Below are 21,961 nucleotides of genomic sequence, written 5' to 3' on the forward strand. Positions count from 1 at the left end.
TTATCTTTTAGTACTTCTGTTAAAAGTTTTAGTTCATTATTATAATTTGTTTGCAGTTAATATTTCTATTTTATTTTTAGATTTTTCTGTATAAAAATAGAAATAATTTTTCCGGACTGTTAATTATTTATAGAATATATAATGACCAGTTTATGTATGGTCATGCGAACAAACAAACTTGCTCCTGTTCAATTTACAATTATTTTACGAGTTAAAATAAAACATATGTTAAGAAGAGAAAAAAGCTATTCGTTTAGTTTTAGTGAGTAATCGTTTATAAGTGTCAATAGATAAATTTGTGTTTATTATTTTACTTATATCTTTATCGAGAGAGTTATTTTAAAGCTTTTAAAGATATTAATTACATTACAATTTATCAGCATCGTTACGTATTATTTTATTATAATAATCATCCATTTGAAAATTCCAGTTTTAGAGCTCAATGGTTGTGAATTAAGGTTTTAGTAATTTATTATTCTGTTGTCTAATCCATTTATTAAAACTTTAGAGAGTTGTACTATTTGTTTTTAACTTGTATTTTTATACAGTAGTTTTTTTCATAGAAAGTTTGTTTTTAGAGGCTTTCGTCCCGTTTTTAGATTATTATTTATAAATTTGTATAGACTTTAGCACTGTGTTTAAAAATAGATTTGTTATGTTTTGTTTTTCAAAAGTTTTAAAGTGTTGTAGGACAGCGCAACAATTGATACTATTTAAGTATGTAACTATTAGTCTTTGTCATTTAATAAATTTATTCAATATTCGTTTGTATACAAGATTTTCAAACAAAATTACTTTAAGATAAAAAAAAAACTCAATTTATTATCTTAATAATGTCATAATCAAACATAAATATCTCGTGTTAATATAAAATGTGTAATAACAACAGGCAAATTAAATTGTTTCTACACCACTGCCAATTACATTATTAATTAAACAGTACTATTTTAAACAGATTGATTTATTTTTATACTCAAAATATATACAGTTAAAATGACAAAAGACAAACTAACTTGCTACTGCACGACACCTGATTGTACGAACCAGCTACAGTGCAGGTTGGTAACCAATGATAAACTGTGGATATTCGGGTATGGATCCCTAATATGGAAACCCAACTTTGAATATCAGGAAAGTAGAAACGGTGTGGCTCACGGTTACAAGAGAAGATTTTGGCAGGGAAACACTTACCATAGAGGAACACAAGAATGTGTTAGTTTTAAATATACTAATTGTTTCTAATAAAAAATTTTTTTAATTAACTTACTTTTAAAACAATACTAATGATAAATTTTCTAATTAAATTATTGCTTGATTATTAAAATAAAGTTCATACTGAAATAATTAAATTTTGTAAAGTTGTAAAACAAGCTAGTACTCATAAATATGTTTTATAATTTTTTACCCGCCTTTTTAAACTTTAACTTATTCTTAATGTGATGAACTAATCTGTCATTTATTTGAACTTTGTTATATAATTCTTTTAATTTATTCAATTGTTTCATCTTTTACAGCCTGCAGCAGTAGCAACCCTGGTTCCTGCTAGCAACGAAGTGACGTGGGGAACAGCGTTCTGTCTCCATGGCAACCAACAAATAAGGGCCGCACTCGATCACGTCATATTGAGGGAGGTCACCAGAGGGGGTTACAGAGTTGAGATGGCAACTTTTCAGCCAGAGTGTTGCTATGGCAAACAATCCGACTGTCCCCATCAAATACCGGTCCTTGTGTTTTATGCGGAAACCTCAAACGATCTGTACTTAAAAGTTAGTTTTAACAGAACTTTGTATTCTCGATTTAGTTTTTAATTAAAAGTATTTGGTTTGAGTTTTATAATAACCAAAAATGTTTTATTGAAAAATGTAATTTAAATTAAAGTTAGCTGAAGATATGAGATAGTTTGATTTAATTTAACATATCAAATACAGCACTAAATTTTTAACGAAGCAAACTTTTTCAAATGAACATATAAAAATACTTTGATTAATTTTAGGTACGCGATGTTCCATCAGTAGCTCGGTTAATTTGCAAATCAAAAGGAAAATGCGGCGACAATCTGGAATACCTGCAACATTTAGTAGAAGCACTGAAGAGAAACTTCCCACCATGCGCCTACGACGACCACTTGAGGGAGCTTGTGAGCGCTTGTGACGTCATAAGGAATAAGATTTGTGACGTCACAATTAAAGCGGAATGTTTCGGATTAGATAAGGAAAATCGACTTTCTCTAGTGCTTTCAAATCAAATCACTAATAATTAACTTAATTTTTCATACTGTAACATATTTTACTTAGGGAATTCAAATTGCAAATCTGTTTTAAAATTTTATTAGCTTTTCCATGACAGAACATCATCATGTTAAAAAAAAATATTTTTAGATTTTAAATTTATTTAAAGAACATTATTTTTAGTTTTAAAAATATTCGCTTTTAAACTTTCCATATTTTATAGTTCTTTTCGACGATGACTGTAGCTTAAATGTTTTCTTTTATACTTGACACTGAATAAATTACTTATTTTTATACTATTTTGTTTGTGTATAATAAAGTGCTTGTATTATTTTAGTTTTTTGCACCTTGTTTTTTTTTTAACCAGTAAATTTAAAGCCATTGGAAAAGTTAATTTCAATTAAAAAACTTTAAGGTTTACAACAGAATGATTAATACTTTATACAAAATATATTTGCAAGCATTGTTTTAGTTCTGTTCAAACTTTTTTGCTTTAAATGTTTGTACTTGTAATTTATATCGTTATTGAATTGTTGTTTTTGTTTATGTTGTTTGTTGCTGTAATAAAATGTTACTCTTTTTCAATTTGTAAAATGATGCCCAAGAAATATTTGAGCTACAAATTGCAATTTATAATATTTAATTTTGTTGAAAACTGAATCACTTGTTTAAATACTTTTTTTAAAGATTCAATTAATGGTAGTTGTACGAAAGCTTAATCAAATATATTTACAAATAGTTTCAGCCTTCTGTTTTCCAAAAATTATAACTTATTTTAAAATCTAACATTTTTTGAACTTATAAAAATTCATGAAGTTTAGTGTTTAGAGATAATTTTTTGTATTAAAACTTAGAGTCTTTTTTCATCATAGCTTAGAAAATTAGTATAACTAACTATACAGACATAAATGTTAGTGCTTTTTAATTAAGTAAAAATTCAAAGTTAGAAAACATCAGCGTATTTACGTTTAAGAGTATTTTACGTTAATAGCAAATTTAAAGTTAAATTTAAAAAGGTTTGATTGTCTTGCAATTTATTTTTTCGATAAATTATTTTTATAAAAACTTTCACTAAAATTTTTACAATTTTATGACGACTCTAATGATTATTTTAATTTTACTTTCAATGTCAAACTAAACCAAATTTTTCTTTTTTAAAACAATATTAAAATTTAAATCAACTGAATACAATTTTTTTTACGAGTTTTAAGTTCGTGGTATGAAACATGAAATTAATTTTGAGGTTCACAGTTTAATACTCGTCTTTTTAATTTGTCCTTTACAAGCCATTGCAGACAATGGTTGCAAGGTTATAAAACATTTGCGGTTTTCATTATTATGAAAAAAATTACGAAAATACTCGTTTGTATATCATCACTTGTTTTATATAACTTCTTGATATTACGTGTAGGATAATAATAACTTATTGTTTGGTTTCGTTTTGTTAAAATATTTTTATAATTTATTTTCAAAATCACTTGGAACTTTGCATACTTTGGTTTGTTATGTACTTTTGAATTTGTTATAAGTTGAAACTAATATTTATACAATACTGTAGGTTGCTAATTTAAATTGATTTTTCAGCTTTTAACTTTAAAAAATTAAAACCTTAAAAAGTTAATACTTTAACTAATTTAGTGAGTAGAAAAACTAACATACTTGATGGCTTTATGTTACATCTGATGGAAAAACTTGATACAGTTTATGCTTTTCAACCTAACTAGTTTGTTTTGTGTTTAAAACTAAAATGCAAGATAAAATAAAGAGTTGCTAAAACTGTTTTATCTATTTATTAAAGTTGTCCTCAATAAACTAACCTTATTTTACAATTAAACTAGAGTAATTAAATACTGATCGCGAAATTACTTTTTAAACTATTCTGATTTTAGTGTATAACAAACTTACTTCTGTGTATAGTTATTAAAATGCTTAAAGACTATTAAACCATAAATATTGTAATGTTAATTAATAAAATACCATTATATTTCACATTTTTATACCTAAAGTGTCAAGAATATGCCATTAACACTTATTTTTTTCTTCTAAGTCTGCATAGAACTTTCAAAAAATAAGTTTTTAAAATAAATGATTTTTTTATAAAAACATGATTACCCTACACTTATTTTTGATTTCGATCCTGGAATGGATAAAAATGATCTAATTTTTTGAATAGTAGTATTGAATTTAAGTAAGTAGTATTAAATAAATTATTTTTACTTTTCTTTAAAACCTTTTTAGTTCTCTCTCTAAATTGTAACTTAAGTTAGTAAGTTAGTAAAGGTTTTGGTTTTATAAGAAAAAATATTTTCTATAGTCTTTTAGGAACTGAAATACGTTATGCATAGTCTTCTTTATACTCAATTATGTTAACTAAATACTTTTTCTGTGCATAAACATATATTTTAATATAAAAACAAAAAGCTCTTTTTAAACAATTTAAACCCTAATTATATAGTTGAGAGCGTTCTAACAGCTGAGCAATTAGTTAATTGTTTTTGTTAAATTTATTAGGTATATTCGAGCTATATACTTAAGACATAAACTTATAAACGTAACATCATTTACTATTACTACATATAATTTCGAGAGCTTTCAGAGGTGAGGCTGGGCTACATCAGAGAGAGTTTTAAGTAAAAAAGATGAAAGTATAGCTGACAACTGTCGTTAAGCAAGTATTTCTGAAACATCACTACCCTCTACTGAAAGCAAAATGTTTTTTCTATGTTCACAACGATTTAAGTAAAAGCTAGAGTAAAAATAAAAAAACTTTATTAATGGTCTTTAGTAAGAGTAGAAACTTTTCAACATCGGCTATTATCAAGATAAAAGTAAAGAAAACAAGTCTTTTAGTGTTGTTAAATTATCTTAAAGTAAAATTTAAAAAAAGTTAATACTTATCAAGTTTGTTTTTACAATTATACACATACTAACTAATTTCTACTCAATTCAATGTTTTACTACATAATCTTAAGTTAGGGGTTGCACGGCAAACATACAATTAACTTATTAAAATGACTAATTTACTTTACTCGATTTTTTTCATTTGAACTAAGGTAACTGTTCATATATATTATAATAGCTGTGACTTACATCTTTGATTACTTCGAGTATCAGACAAGTAAAACTCAAAAATTGTTTAATTTTAGCTTATTTCCGTTGAATTGAAAACTTTCATGGTGTTGTCCTTTATTTAGTTAATTTTTTTTGACACTATCATTTTACATATGTTTTAAATACATTAGTGTTTTATTAAAAAACTATAGTATTTAAGGCTTAACCTTAATTTAACTGTTGCAAACTGTAATTTTTTTAATCTTCACAACTTAGTTTTTTTATAAAGCGAAGTAAGTACTTTTATAAATAATTTTTTTTCTTGGATTCCTATTTTTCAAAAAGTTGTATTATAACAAACACAATAACTTTTTTTCGGGTACTAGTAAAAACAAAGAAAGGGAAAAGTTAAAAAGCAAAAATACAGTTTCCGTAGTTTAATTTTTTCTTTACAAAGATAAAGATAATAACTTCTAGTGCTGCAAAATATTTTAATTGTTTTAACTATTGTATACTATAAGAAACAACTGTTATTCTACAGAGCTATATATTAACTAATGACGTTTTGCTACTCAAAAAATACGAACACCTCTGCAGATTCAAGTTTTGAAGGGATACTAACAACAGTTTTTTATAAAAATTAAAAAAAAACTATTCATAGAGCTGTTTGTATTTTGTGAGCGTTAACACGTCGTTCGTCAATAGAATATTTGCCAGCAGAAACAGTTGTTTAAATTTGAAATGGTTACTGATTTGGTTTAAGTTTAATCACGTCGTCTATTAATATATCAAAAAGAGTACATAGTTTTCTAACCAAGATGCTTTACAAAACTATTAAAAACAATTGATAAATAGATTTAAAAGTTAAAAAGAAGTGTTACTATATTGTTTTGGAATTCACTGTTTATAAATTAAATACTTAAACTTTCTTTAAAATTAGATATTACAAAAATAAAATAGTAAACACTTTTTTAAACGTTGTGTATCGTAGTTTAAGAAAGCAACTTTATCCAACTGATAGATTTATTATCTTAAAAGTAAGGACAAAAAGCTTTCTTTTAAAAAATTAAAATTAATTTTTAGTTTCAAAACTAAAACTTTTAAAGTTCAAATTTTAAAAATATATTAAATATATTTATTTTTTTGTAAGACTCCCTTATCAGTCTACCGAACTGAGGTACATCTTATTACAAAAAGTAAATGTTAGTTATAATACTTATACATTTGTACCTTATTTTAAAAGTGATGAATTTTAATTAACTTAGTTTTATTAATTAGTTGTAATTATAAAATTACTTATCTTAGTGCCACAAGTAGCAACTTTTTAAAAGTTTTGTTGAATATCATTTATTGTGTCAACAAAATAAAACTTAAAAAAACTAGATGATTTTTTTTATAGTGATAAAAACATTTGCGTAAAAAAATTGAAAAATAAATCCTTTCATTTAGTTAATTTACGAAATAAGTTTAATTTAAATATTAAACTTGCAGGAATTGAAAAAACGTAATATATACAAAAAAAAGCATTAAAAGAAAAGTTTTTTTGTTAGCAGCCAAATAAATGTTCGAGTTTAACAGTTACAAAAGTTAGCTTTGATACAAATTATTAATCCATTAATTGTTTATAAAAGTTGTGTTTTCAAAAATTAAACATTATTTTTGAAAATATTTTATAGGTTGTAGAAGTTGTAAAAAATATTTTAAAACGATGTTTGTTTTGTTATATGATATTTTGAAACTTTATTTAAACTTAAAACAAACATTTATAAGAGCAGTTCGAAATTTTTTGTTTAAAATGTTGTAAATTAAAAAGTTCCAAACCGAATTAGTTGCCAAGAAAGAAACAGATATAAAAAATAAGTTAAAACTAAACGTCTCATAATATAACCCATATGTATAAAAACAAAAGTAATTGTACATCGTAGGAAATAAACTAAAAGTAAATGCTACAACCATAAAAATCAATATCAGAGACATTTGTTTTTCCAAAGACAGCCTTTTTTTAGTTCGTCTATTTAATGAAAAAGATCTTTTGTAACTTTTGTATAAGCTGTACAACGTATAAAAATTAAAGTACCACAACAAACCAGTCAAAACAAAAAGTATTATTGCAGTCACGTTATTGAGAGTAGAGTGTAATCTGTTCGCATGGAAACCGTTTCGCATGAGTTCAGGCTGAAAAAGTGCTAGTTGAGAATTAGCTTGGACGACCTGCACTATAAAAATATAATTTACAGTACTTAAAACCCAAACTAAAACAGAACTTTTTTTCGCTTTTTTTATATTGTTTGTTTGTCTGTACTTTATGGGAAATTTTAAAGCTTTGAATCTATCTTTCGAAGCAATGACAATAGTTATAAGCGATACAAAAAGTGTAGATGTTACATAAAACCTACATATATCAAGAAATTTAAACAACCCTGAAGGTCGATAAACAAAGTGTTTATGACGTAACACTACGCTTTTTATATGATAGTTGTATAATGTTATGTTATTTGTACTCTTATCTATATATGGTTTGTTTGTGGTGTTATATGTTTCAATTAAGTATCTAGGATCTATTTTCCATAAACACAAACAGTTTAAAAACAGTATAGAGCTTGTAAATAGCTCCAAATAATATCAGAAAGTGCGATAGAACACTTATAAATATACTGACTATGACGTAACTGTTTAAACTTACAAACAACAATAAGAACAAGAATATTTCCAACAACAGATATAGTTCCGATCAGTAAGTAGAACACCATCACTGCAGCTACTATCGCTTTGAACCTAGTATATCAAGTTAGTCAAATTAATGAAAAATATAAGGTAATGTTAAACAACTATTTTGTTAAAATTTTTGAACTATTCTAAAGTAGTACATAAATCTACTATTTAACTAAAAATTATTGAATTTTTCACTAACTCTGTATTTAAAATATTGTTGTCGGAGTTTCTGAAAATTTGTTGAGAATCGATAGTGTAATTTTTGGAAGTTAAAAACCATAATTCAACATAACTAATATAAAATACAAATATTTTTTCATGTTCAAACTCATAAAACATTTCACAAAACAAATCCAAGCTTTCAAAGTCTTTTACAAGTTTATTACAACTAGATGTACAGACATCTTTAATGTCGCAATTAAATTCATCGAAATGTAAATCTAGATAGTTTTTAACTCTGCTTCTCATTTTATTATAAAGCAATAAGCTTTTAAAAGGCCATTTAGTTAAAAATAAATCATAATTTTCTTGAAAAAAGTGATTTTCTTCTTTATAATCATAGTAAGAATAATTAAAACTTATAGATTGATTAATTCCCTTTAGAAAAAGAATTAAAAGTAAGGTCTTCATTTCATTTCAATTTTAAACTAGCTGACAGACCTGAAAATAAAAGAACATTTTTTTTTAAATTATAAATAAAGATTTAATCAGCTAACTAAACTATGCAGTACAAATTATAACATCACTTTATAAATTTTTTAGATTCTTAAAAGCTAAAACAAACTGTACACACATATAGAAAATAACTTTACTAATTTTGAAACTTATAAACAGATTAAAAAATAAGATTTTTTTAATTACTTAGTGTGTAAAAAGTTTTGAAAGTCTGTTTCTTCTGATAAAAACAACAAGTTAATTTTTATGTCACAAATTTATCTTCTGTATATAAAGAAGTTGTTTATAATCTTTATTATAAAATTAAGTTTAAGCTAAACAGAGTTTATGAAAAGTTCTATTGAATGTTTTTTTTGAGTTTTCAAGTATTTCCTCAATCAAATTTAGTAAACAAACTAATAAAAAATATTTGCTATATAAAGCATTACAAAGAATTTTAAGATAAAAACAAGTGCAAAAAAAATATCCTTCTTCATAAACTATAAACTACAAAATAAAATTTAAGTAAATAAAACAGACTGTGACATTTTTATGTTTTTTTTCTAATACTAACAAGCTTTAAAATCACACAAAAGTTTTATACTTCTTCGTTAACTTTCGATATATCAAAAAAAATCAAGTAGGTAACTGAATATATATGGTTTGTTTAATTGACTAATATTATAACATTCAAAAATATAATAACTGTTTTAACTTATATAGAAAAGTTCTAGCTGATAAAAAAAAAAAAAAAAAAAGAGAACATAGCATTTTAAGACTAGAGTATTAACATTTAAAGCTATAAAATACTACTATTTGCTCTACAGATTATGTTTTTTTAAAGTGGATACTAAATGTTAAATACTGATGCTAAGTAAATATAGAACTGTTTCCAGCTTAATTCAAAAACCAAAATTTAAAATAAAACATAACGTGAAACAAACATAATTATTAGAACTTATGAAATTTATAAAACTATTGACTTTTAATTACTGTTGTATTTTTATGTCTTTATAATTTACCTGCAAAAGTAAACAAAATAAGCTTTAGCTTTCATTAACTTTTAAGTTTAGTTTAAAAATTTAAAATATATTTAACCTTAAATGAAAAAAAAAATATTTATTAGTTTATTTGCAATCTATAAAACTAAAATTATTTATTACATTTAATAAATATGAGTTTTATCCTATTAATTTCTTGTTTGATTTAACTATATTTTGAACAAGCTATACATTATAATACTTACACTCGGTAGTTTTTTATTTTTCTAATTATTGAACATATAAGTTATTTTCTTTGTATTCGTATACTTTTATATGTTATTCTGTTTTGGTATTTTTATAATAAAAAAGTATACTACTTTATTCATATATTCTCATTTCATTATAGGTTCAGAGATAACTATAAGCGTGTATTGAAAAATGTTAAACTAAAAACTAGATGTGAATTTTAGACCAAGAATCTATAAATTTTACCAAAAACATAAAGTTTGGTTAATATTTAAGTTTGTTAATTTTTTAAAATATATATAATTTATAATTTTTTAATCATATTACAACTCGAAGTGCAAAAGTCATTACTTCGTATTAGTATGAGCAAAATAGTAGTCAAATTTTTGTTTAATTTTTCAGACTTTAAAATATTAATAACATGGTCATTAATAAATGAGTCATTTGATTTTATTTAAATTATATACTTCTGTTTAAAAAAAAATTAATATGTCTTTATGTAATTGGAAGTCACATACATTATATTCATAACCTTGACATTAAATTCTATTTAATTCTATAATTTAGGGTTAAAAAGTTATTTTGCTTTTGAAAAATTTCTTTAAAAACGGAATACAGAATATTTAAAAAACAAAAAGTTTAGTTATGCTTAAATGATAGCAATCACAGTTAGCAAAAAAAGCTTAATCTAGATGAAAACTACGTGCTAGTTAAACTATATAACAGATTATGGTTTTTTAAGTTTTAACACTGCGTATAGAAATTTGCAATTAACTGTAACTATTTTTTTTTATAGTACGATTATTTTTCAAACAATTTTGCAGCATAGCATTCAAATACTTTTGCAGAAAAATAATTTAAATGTTTAGAAGATTAAGATAAATTATAAACTTTTAAAACCTGTTTTAAGAAATGTTTTTGAAGGTTAAGATTGAAATGTTAAGGTAATGTTATCAAAGATTGAAAAACATTTAAACTTGTTCAAAACAGTGTTATGAATGTTGTAACCTATAAACTTTAACTGTATAAGTAACTGGAAAAATTTCTTTTAAGAGTAATCACATAACTTCCTTAACACACGTTTCTTTTTTTTTTTCTTTTTTTTTTAAATAAATAAATAAAATTATACTTTCAAGAGTTTAAAATGTTTGTTAACAATAAACTAATTGAGTAATTACAAATTACCAAAACAATTTCGAAGCTTGGATTTCAAGAGAAAATTTCCCGTATAAGAAAATAGTTTATTTTACGTTTTCTGACGGGCAGTAAAAACAAGTAAAACTTTATGATTTTGAGGTTCAAAAACTCTAATCAATATTTCAAAAATTTCAAATAAACTTTTTGTTAAAGAAACTATTTTAAAAATAAGACATACGTCATTTTGAAACTCCAAATATGCTGTTTTTTTTTTGAAATATAGAACTTTATAATTAATTTAAGTAATTTTGATACCAAACTTACTAAATTTAGTTTTGTAGGCTTAACTTTTATTTATGGAATTTATTTACTTATTAATTTTTCTGTACTTCTACCGAAATACTTTAAACAATCTATTAGATAGCAATAGTAATTTAAAACTGCAGTAAACCGGTAATCTAACATTTGTCTTAATGGTGAAAAAATTTTATTTAAAGCACTAACGATAATTAGTAACCAATATAATTAACTTTTTTTTTAATTTATAAAGCTTACTAAAATTAATTTGCTTATTTTTATTGAGCATAAAAAAAATTATTATTCAGTTAGTTTTGTTAGTTAAAGAATTTTTTTTTATTTTAATCATGCTTTAGATGAGCAACGTTTGTCCTGTTACGTATTATTAAGTTTTTCAAAATTTTTCGATTGCTTCAATTTGGGATAGTATTTAATTTGATATAAATCTTGTTTTTAGTACACATTTTTGATAAATAAAATATATTTGAAATAAATATATATCTTCACACATATTTAATTACAGTTTTTCCTAATTTTTTTTTTAATTTTTGAGTTATAGTTTTATAAGATATGTTGCCTAAAATTTTAACAACACCGGCCAACGAATTAGTTTTTCTATGAAATTTGGAATGCAACTATAAAAGCTTTTTATTTCAGTTTTAGACGAAAAAAATGTTTCAATTTTTAAATAAAATTCAATAAACTGTAATAAAACATTAATAAGTAATATTTAAAAAAAAAAAGATAAATTTTGTTAATTTTTCAAACCCTTTAAAAAACTTTTGAAGAGATAGAAAATCAGTATTATGTTTTTAGTCAATTAACTCTAAGCTTAATAAATACAAGATAAAAGAAAAATAACATACATATTTAAATAATACGTTGTTAAGTTATTGACAATAAAGTTTTAATAATCGTTTTTAAACTCATTATCAAATAATAAGAGTTAGCAAAAACAAAAACATATGTGAAGTGGACTAACTATATTTTATTCAAAAAAGTTTATTGCATTATAATTCTGTAAAGCCAGTTCTGTAAACATAAGTTTAGTTTAAAACAATTTATGTTCTATCAAATGAATACTTACAACAAATAAGCTTGAAATATAAAATATTCTTCTTAGACAAAGTTAAGTTTAAAGTTTTTGTTATAAGTTGTAATTTTGTGAATTCTTAAATTTAGCTGTTCTTATAAATCCTATAACACATGATCAGTTGCTTCGTAAAATATTTATATATGCTTCAATCTAGCGAAAACTAAAAGTTGTATTGTTCGCTATGATATAAAAGCATTATGTTTTTTAAAAAATATACAAAACATTACTTAATGAACATCGAAAGCTTTTCATAAGGAAAACAGTAAAAAATAAACACTTTTGCTATTTGTTTTTATATTAAATCGTACAAGTATAAATAAGATAGTTTGATTTTTCAACTATTCTCTAAAACAGATTTAAAAAAAAAGTTCTTAAAAAAGTGGCATAAATTTGCTATTTACATTTTAGTATGTTGAGCATTTAAAGATTGCTCAACATACTAAAATGTAAATAGCAAATTTATGCCACTTTTTTAAGAACTTTTTTTTTAATCTGTTTTAGATTTCAAAAAATTCTAGATCAAACAAGTTTTGTTTACAAAAGAGGGGGGAGGATAAAGTTTTGAGTTAACAAGAAACATATATAAATACAATTTTTAAATATAAGTCCTGTTCATACGATTTCGATAAACAAACAACAAGCCTTCGGTAGACTGAGACCTTGGCTTCGTTGTTAAAAAGCTTTCTTTAATCTGTTATAAACCTAACATTATTATAAGGATAAAATGCAAGTTTTAGATGTCGCTAAAAAAAATTATTATTTATTCAATTTTAAACTTTTTAGTACTCAAACTTATATCTTGCTCCATTAGTTTTAAAATATTTTTGTTGTTTTTTGTACATATTGTATGTCTTATTTGTTGTTATTACGATACAATTATATTATAAAATAGAAACATTATCTATAACTCAATTTCAGTTAGTTCGTCTTTGATAAAATACTTATAATTAGTTTTTAAAGTTTTTTATTCAACTAATCTTATTTTGTAGGTACTAAGAGTTGTTTTATATAAAAAACTATTATTTAATACAAGATTTTTTTAAAGCCCTTTTTTAGTAGTTATAATAATTTCTTTGTTAGTTATATCACTTTTTATACAAGTTTTTTTTCTTAATATTACATAAAAAAACTGTTTTTATAAATTTAAATTTGTAAGTGTCTTAATTTTTCTATCTTCTTTTTTCCAAACAAAAAGGTTAATAGTTTACAACAAGTTAACTAATAAAGTGTATGATACTGTAAAAATGTTATTAACTATTACTTTTATAAACTTTTATTTTGATTTATTAAAGACAGTAAGCTTATTTTATAAAGTTTTTGAATTTTGTAAAAACTATTATATGTATAAACTTTATAAAAAAACTTCGAGCTGTTTGGATGATCAAAAAGTATTTAATCTAAATCAAATATCTTAAATAATTAAAAACTAATATCTCTGTAAGTAACTTTATTATAAACAAACCTGAAGCTATCCTGCACCGCTTACTAAACATGTAATTATTTATACTTGTGAGGATTCACTTTGTATAATAGCTATATGTTTAATTTAAGTATATATAATATACTTTTATTTCTTTTTTTTCTTAAAACGAAATTGTTCTTAAATAATATAGATGCACTAACATTAAACTAACATAAAACTTGAAATAGAAAGCTTAAGTGTTTTGACATGTGAACAGAGATACTATAAAACAATAACTCCACGAAATTAAAATACTCTAACTTTCAAATATACGCCAATGGTATATAAGTTATTTGTTTGTAATACTAAAACGACTAATCAAATCTTTTTAAGTGACCTAATCAAATTTACACTTTATAAAATGATTTTTCAACTTATTGACTGAAACTTTTTTTTGAAGGTAAGTTATAAGAGCGCAGATGTAGGGTGAGGTCAGAGCTGTAACGTTTAGTTTGTTGCTTCACTTAGACTTAAACGATAAAAAAAATTAAAATTTTAACACATTTAAAAATATATGCAATCTCATAAGTCATAACTTAAGTTGTTGTGTTTCTTTTTTTTTTCATTAAAAAACTTAAATTTAACTTCCAAGTACATTAACATTAAAAAAAACTCAATAAGTTTGGCTTAAAACTTTAATAAACCTAAACAAAAGCTCAATTACCAGACTTGATTTCTAAAAGAAATAACTAACTTATATTAACGTTTTATGAAAACCACTACGCAGTATTTTTTTCAATGAAAATTATCCAAATATCTTAATAAAACTTTATAAAAAAATCATTTAAATATTTCAACTTTTAAAATTTACTAAAATACTTTGAGACTTTATAGCGTTTTCTTTGGTTTTCAAAGTATTTACCTGTTTCAAAGAGCTTTAATTATTTGACAAAAGAAGGATTTTGAAAGCGCTACTTGTTTAATAGTGTTAGAGCTCTAAAAATAAAGAGCTCTTAATTCTAAATAAACGGTTATTTGCATAAAACAAAAGTTTTATGCTCAAGTTTATATGTTAATAATGACCTTAAACTGTTCAAGTGGTGTACGACTCTACAACCGAAAGGTTTTTGCGTGCATCAGGTCCCATTACCAGTTATCTTAAACGCTTATGTCATTCATTATATAAACAATTTCAAATAAATTATGTGTCAAAGAAAATAATTAAAATCAAAACACTTCTTATATTTTTAAATTACTTCAATCTTTCAATTTATTTAGTCATTTTCTAAATAAACAACATTAAACGTTTAAAGGCTTAAATGGTCTAAATTACATTTTTTCACCATCAATAAAAGTTACTTTTCATCTAATAAAACACTGAACAAAAATTTAAAATATTATGAATGTTTTTTTCTGTTGAAGTTGATTTTTTTCGTGAGCTAAATAAAAAAAAAAAATTCTTAAAAGATTGTTTTAGTTTAACTGTGAACGTGTGAAATTACGTTGAAGGTTGTCTGTAGATATTGTAAAATAAATTTTAGAATTTTTCATAACATTCTTAGAATTATAAGCTTTACATAGTTTAACACTTAAATTCTATAGATTAGTTTTATTTAGTATGATATTAAGTAGATATTAAATATTTTGAAGTGAACTCAGTTCTTCAATAGTTAGTTTAACAAAAAAAGTATTAACAAAAATTTTGATTGGTATTCAATTTTTTCAAAAGATTTAAGTTCTCCAGTAATCTAAAACAATTTTCATTACGTTTTAAATCAATGTTGACTTAACATTAAAATTTAGCTTTTTATATATGTTTAGTCCTAGTAAACAATATCATGTGTTAGTCCATTTTAGACAATGTAACCATAGAGTACAAAAGCTAAAACCATAATCAATAACTACAAAAAAAAAACAATCTATTTTAGCTAGTCCAGGTAATGTAGTCATGGGCCATGAATATGGTTAATGGACCTGATATGTAAAAAAAAATCATCTGTTTATTTTACATATCACTGATTTACCTTAAATGATTTTTTTATAACATTTAATGTTAATTGTTGATGTGGCATGTATAATTACATTAATGTTAATTATTTTCTTGACCTTCAAACAACAATTGTTGTTGTAGAGTTTGAATAGGCAAACTGCCAACACAAAGTGTTTTTTTTTGTTAAAAATTTTTTTGTAAGAAAAAATTATAATTAGGCTCCTAATTCAATAATTAATCATTATTACTTATTGTACCATATATTTGGTTAAAATATTATTCACTACAAATTTTTATAGTAAAACCTCTTTTGAACTTTTTTCTGTATAGTGAGCAACAGCAATTTATTTTCAGGTAATATTAAATAATTATTTACAAAAGACTACCGACCTTTGTTCTGTTTGTTTACATTTTAAAACTAACTTTAAAAATATTAAAAGTTTAAAATAAACAAAACACAATATTTAATTTCATATTAAATGCTTTAAATTTAATATTATAAAGTGGTTGTATATTTATAAGCTTGGAGCTCTATAGTAACAAATTTAAACCTAGTTTTATAATAAATATACACAATCAAACAAATAATATTTCAAATTTTCTTGGAATAATAGCAAGTTTATCATCTAATATACTATTCACCATGATATATATCATAGCTATAAAGTTCGTCCAAATTCTGAAATTCATCTTGACCCAAAGGATTTGTGTTTCTCTGCTTTTCTTTGTTTTCTTCACGCATTTCTTTTAGTAAATACCTAAGAAACTTTTGTCCCTCTGATAATTTTTCAACTTCGGCCAAGTGTTGAATGCAAACTTGATCTTGTTGTTGCATTTCAACAATAATTGGTTGTTGGATTGCAAAGTCCTCTTCTTCTACTTGTTTACTTAAGGCTTGGGGTTGCATTTCAACAATAACAGGTTGCTGAGTTACACAATCAAAATCCTTTATTTCTGCTTGTTGACCAGAGTTTTGGGACAATGAGCAATCACCAAACATGATTTCAACTCGTGCATCTTTAGAGACTTGGTTTTTGTTTTTATGAAATACATCAATAAACTTATGTTGTGCTTTAATTTTGTCCTGTTCTTCTTTTTGTTTACCAGAGGCTTCTTGCCTTTCAACAATAACAGGCTGACTTACATCAGTGCACATAAAATCCTCATCTTCTACTTGTTTACTTGAGGCTTGGGGCAATGAGCAATTACCAAAAATGAGTTCAACTTGTGCATCTTTAGAGACTTGGTTTTTGTTGTTAGGGAACACATCAACAAGTTTATTATGGTTTTTCAATTTTTCTTCTTTCATACTAAACTTTTCCATATGATTCAGGATGTATAGTTGAAAATGAAAAAATGTATCAAAACCTACTGAAAATATAATCTAATTGTTATTTTTATTAAAACCAATTAGTTAGTAGCCTAAGGGTGTGAATCACTATTTAAAACTATTTCTTAGTTTTAAGATTCTAAATAAGCAACAAGTTGCTTTTTACAACTTTTTAATATACTAACTGAATTTTGAGATATAGCTGGTTAGAGTCAGAAAGCGTTATAAAAGAAGAAAATTTAAACAGTGAATTACTAAAAAATACTGAAAATATATCTTCTTGTATGTTTTTTGAGATAAATACCTCAAATTTTCTAGAAAAGTTTCTTGCAATTTTTAGAAAACACCTTTAGTAACAAATAAATTGAAAACAAAGTTTTAATGACCAAAACACAACTTTTTTTATCTCTTTTGAAAAGCAAAATTGTTAAAAATAAAAAATGCCTTGTTAAATATTTTTTCTAAATATTGCAAGGAACATTTCCTGATTATTTATCTCAAAAAAAAAGGATAAAACTTGGCTTGCCAATTTAACTATAAAAACCTGGGATTTGATAACTTAAAAAAACCTTTGAAAAACCCAAAAATTCAAAATGTTTCTTGAAAGTACTATAACTGTGATAAATTTTGTATATAAAAAAAGTTTGTAAGAAATAACTGTTCAATACACCAAAACAGTTATATATCATTCAGAGTGTTTTGATACAAAAAATATTTAAATTAGTTTTATAAGATTCTTTTAGTAATTTACACTATTAATAATAGTTTTCACCTAGATTTTTTTATTCTAGATAAAGACAAGAACAGTTTGTAATTTAAAAACCTGAAAAAGGAATTTTTCAAATGTAATTGCCACCCTATTACACTGAAGGACTTAAATAGCTATAGCTCAAAATATGTAGGGTTAAGTATATATTTAATAAAATAGTCTTTTCTGTAGGTTTAGATCTAACTTTCAATTTATAAAACTCTCAAAATTTATTTTTTTGGAAATGAAAAGTAGTTTTCATTTTATAAATTAGTTAAAAGTGTCAGGTAGCTTTGTCAAAGCTCTAAATTAAAAAAAAATATCTCTCCGTGGCCTTAGACTTCAATGTATGATTTTTCTTAGAAGAATTTTTTTATTGTATGAAAAACCTCAGTTTTAAAATTAAATCAAGCTCAACCTTTTTAATATTTTATATGAATTTATTTACTTGATAAAAGAACTTGATAAATTTACTTAAACAAATGTACATGCTAAGGGCATAGTGGGGATCTAACATTTTTTTTTAAACTAACATTGGCTCTTATATAGAAGCTTTAAGTATATTTAAAAGCCAGTTTTTAAAGATTTAAAAAAACCTTACTAAAGTTTTAATGTAATTATAAGTTTTGTAATAAGTTTCCATTACAAATGTATGAACTGTAATTTTTTTGGGGTCAATATTAGAATAAATTTAAAAAATCACTAAAAGTAGTTATATCTTCTAATAGGCTATACATTCTCCTTTATTTTTTAAACTAGAGACCTCAAACTTTCATGATGTTTTCCTTACATTATAAGAACAAAAAAAAATTATGAATTTCAATAATAATAAAAAAGTCATAAAAATAAATATTTTTACTGGAAAATTTTTCAAGTCCAATAATAACCTTTTTTGTCAATGTAAGAAGATTAGACTGTCAAAGTTTAAATATATTGCTTAAATTTTTTGAAGAAGATAGATTTTGAATGAAATAGTATTTTTTGCTGTTTTAGTTTTCCCTTCCCATAAGGAACCTATTATATGGCCTGACTTTGACTGCTTGTACTAGTTTTTTTTTTAATTTAAAAGGCAACTTAAAGCTAAGTAAAAACTCTATAAATAAAGATCATTTTGTAAAAAAACATGGCTAACCTTCTAAAGGTCTTAAGGGCATAGGGGGAGGGTAAACACTTATTTCTTAATTTGATCTTTTTTATATAGTTTTTATAAAGCTACAAGATACTTTTTACAGATTAAAAAAAAATTGAGATATAACCGATCAAAGTCGGAGGCAACAATAGGTTTCTTATGGGAGGCGCAAACTAAGGCAAAAATAGACTATTTCACTAAAAATCTATCTTTTCCTACGTTTTTTGAGATAATTACTTCAAACTTACAGGAAGTGTTCCTTGATATGTTTAAAAAATTCTGTTGGAACATATAAAAAATAAAATAAAAATTTTATAACCAAAAAACTGTTTCAAGTATACTAATCCAAAGTACAATAAAACATTTTATAAATTGGTACAATCTGAACTGGAACTTGTTAGTTACTAATCTAACAACATACTTAATACTGAACATTTCCTGATACTAAGGGTAAGAGGGAGTGGTGAAGAAATTCAAAAAAAATATCATTGCTTTTAATTAAAAGATCGAAGTATATACTATAAGATTTTTTTTGGAACATAAAAACTTCAAAGATACAAAAAGTTATGCAAAAAAAATCCAATATAAATGTATGGAATTAAAAATACCCAAGGCCAATTTTCAAGGAATTTTAAAAATTCAACATTTGTAACTTTTTTAAGAAAAATAAATTAATCAAAATTTTAAAATTGCTTAAGTAAGTAATATTGTTTATTATTAATTTAAGGTTTAACTTTGAAAATTTGAATAAATATGGCTTAAAAGCTGTAGGTGAAATTATTTTTTAATGAAACTGTAATTTTCTGTAACTTTAGCTTTTTCATTCTGTTTAACTCTATTACTTTATCCCCTCATATCTCAAAAACGATTTTTTGTTTAAGAAATAGTAAAGAGCAATTTTTAGCTAAGTTGAAGATTTTTGAAACAAGATCAACATGTAAAATAGATTCCTACTCTCTTATGCCTTAAGTTATAGTAGTTATACTACTACAAAATATTATCAAATAAATTACATGAATTTTTTAAAAATTTATTTATTTAATATTTTTTATTAGCATACCACTCAGTAGTTTGAAGATTTATAGAGTATTTCAAAAAAATTTTAAATATTGGTATTTCAATTCTTGTTTAACTCTTTGATTATCTAGGGATTTTTGACCATACTCACTAAAAAACCTTAGTAAAAATGTTTTTGAAGGTTTGTTAGATGATTATCTATTAAAGTAAATCACATAAAAAATGTTTCACATAAAATTTGTTAAAATTTTTTAATAATATTTTTTTTCAAGTCTGTACAAAAAAAAATCAGGTGCTATACAAACTAGGTTATTTTGAATTTCTTTTTTCCAGCACATATTTTGTTTTGCTTTAAGTATTTCAGAAGCTAGGTAGGTTCAAATGCAACATATTTTTCTTTTTTTATGGTTCAAAGTATTGTGAAATTTTAATCAAAACATTTTTTACAAAAACTTTAAAAAATACTTGATATAATTAGTATTTATAACTATGTTTTTTTTGCTATGTTCTTAGTGTGGTATAGTGTTCACCAAAAATAGGTTATTAGTATTAAAACTCAAAGTTTTATAACCTAATTATAGAAAAAAACTAAAAAAATCTTAATACCCTATTACATAAAAATTAAAGAAGTTTTTGTTACTTAGTTTCATATTTAAAAAAAAGTTCTTTTACATTCTTTTATATGTGTACTCCAGTCGAAAAAAATATTCAAGTTTCTTCAGAGGCATTTGATTTTTTTGACCCTCAAAATACCTAGGGTCAAATGTGGAGTTTTTAAGAAATAGATGTATTAAACACAAGAAGTTATTAAAATAATTTTTGTTAATTTTTTTTTTTAAACAAAACACTATACTATACTTCAAAACGTTGCAAAAATAAAGTTATAGATAATAAGTATATCTGGTATTTTTTTGTAGCCATATCTTAAGTTTATTGAAAATCAACAAATTACCTGCTTGTTTTTTTTTTTAAACTCTTAAAAATTACTTTATTCTCTAAATAAACTAACCAGATTGTTAGAATGACAAGTTTTAACAATTAATTCTAAAATAGACTAACCTGTCACATAGAAAAAAAAATCAATGAAATCAAGTTTTAAGATTTAATACTAAATAAATTAAAAAAAAAAAACTTCAATATAATGAAAATTAATCCAATTTTAGTAAGTTTTCTTGTAGAGATTTCTTAACAATATTTTTGCTTAAAAAATGTAAAAGTGGTCATGTAGGTCTAATTATTTAAAGAAGTTGTAAAAATGACAACTCAAACAACTAAAGTTTATTAAAATTTAAATTATTGTGCACCCAGCCTGATTTTTTATTAACCCATTAAAACTCTTGAGGCACCATTGGTTAACAGCTCTTATTAAAAAAATACCATTAAGAGAATATTTTTAATAACTTAATCATTGTAACTCTAGTTGTAGTTTCTTGTTACTGTAGTTTATTTAAATTATTGTCAGTGTTATTGGACTTATTTTTGTTTATACACATATTGTCAAAAAAAAAATTGAGAAAATGCCTCGTTGAGGCATTTTTTGTTAAAAATCAAACAAAATTAATTACAAACAGATATTAAAACTGTTTATATATAACAGTAATTTTAAACAATGTTTTGACAAGATTTTTGAAGAACTTGGTTCTAAAAAAATTTACAAAAAGAGGAATATAAATTAAAAATGCAATGCAATATTGTGTCTTCATTTAACAATTAAAATACCTTATGTTTTAAGTTTTATTTTTTACCAAAATGAAAAAAAAGTTGTACTTTAAGAAACTGAAATAAAATTAAAAAAGCTGAAAACAGAATGCCATAATAAATTTAATAATATCATTGCCCATTTCTAATAAAGGATAATTAAAAACTTTTAAAGCATCAATTAAAGCTTGGTGCTTTCTTGTATATATAAGGGTTGCTACAAGCTTAAGCTAGTTTGAAAGT

At 23.7% G+C, this 21,961-nt stretch overlaps 1 protein-coding gene across 1 annotated transcript; it reads left to right on the plus strand.

Moving 5' to 3' along the window:
• The first annotated feature begins 962 nt into the window (after positions 1–962).
• Positions 963–2,493, plus strand: LOC145840853 (glutathione-specific gamma-glutamylcyclotransferase 1-like). Its single transcript, XM_082948194.1, has 3 exons — positions 963–1,212; positions 1,515–1,766; positions 1,994–2,493. Exons 1-3 carry the CDS (start codon positions 994–996, stop codon positions 2,258–2,260), a joined length of 738 nt encoding a protein of 245 aa, XP_082804320.1. The 5' UTR covers positions 963–993; the 3' UTR covers positions 2,261–2,493.
• The last annotated feature ends 19,468 nt before the right edge of the window (positions 2,494–21,961 follow it).

Source organism: Thalia democratica, chromosome 7 (genome assembly GCF_965202585.1).
Source record: "Thalia democratica chromosome 7, ktThaDemo2.hap1.1, whole genome shotgun sequence".
Lineage (NCBI taxonomy): Eukaryota > Metazoa > Chordata > Thaliacea > Salpida > Salpidae > Thalia > Thalia democratica.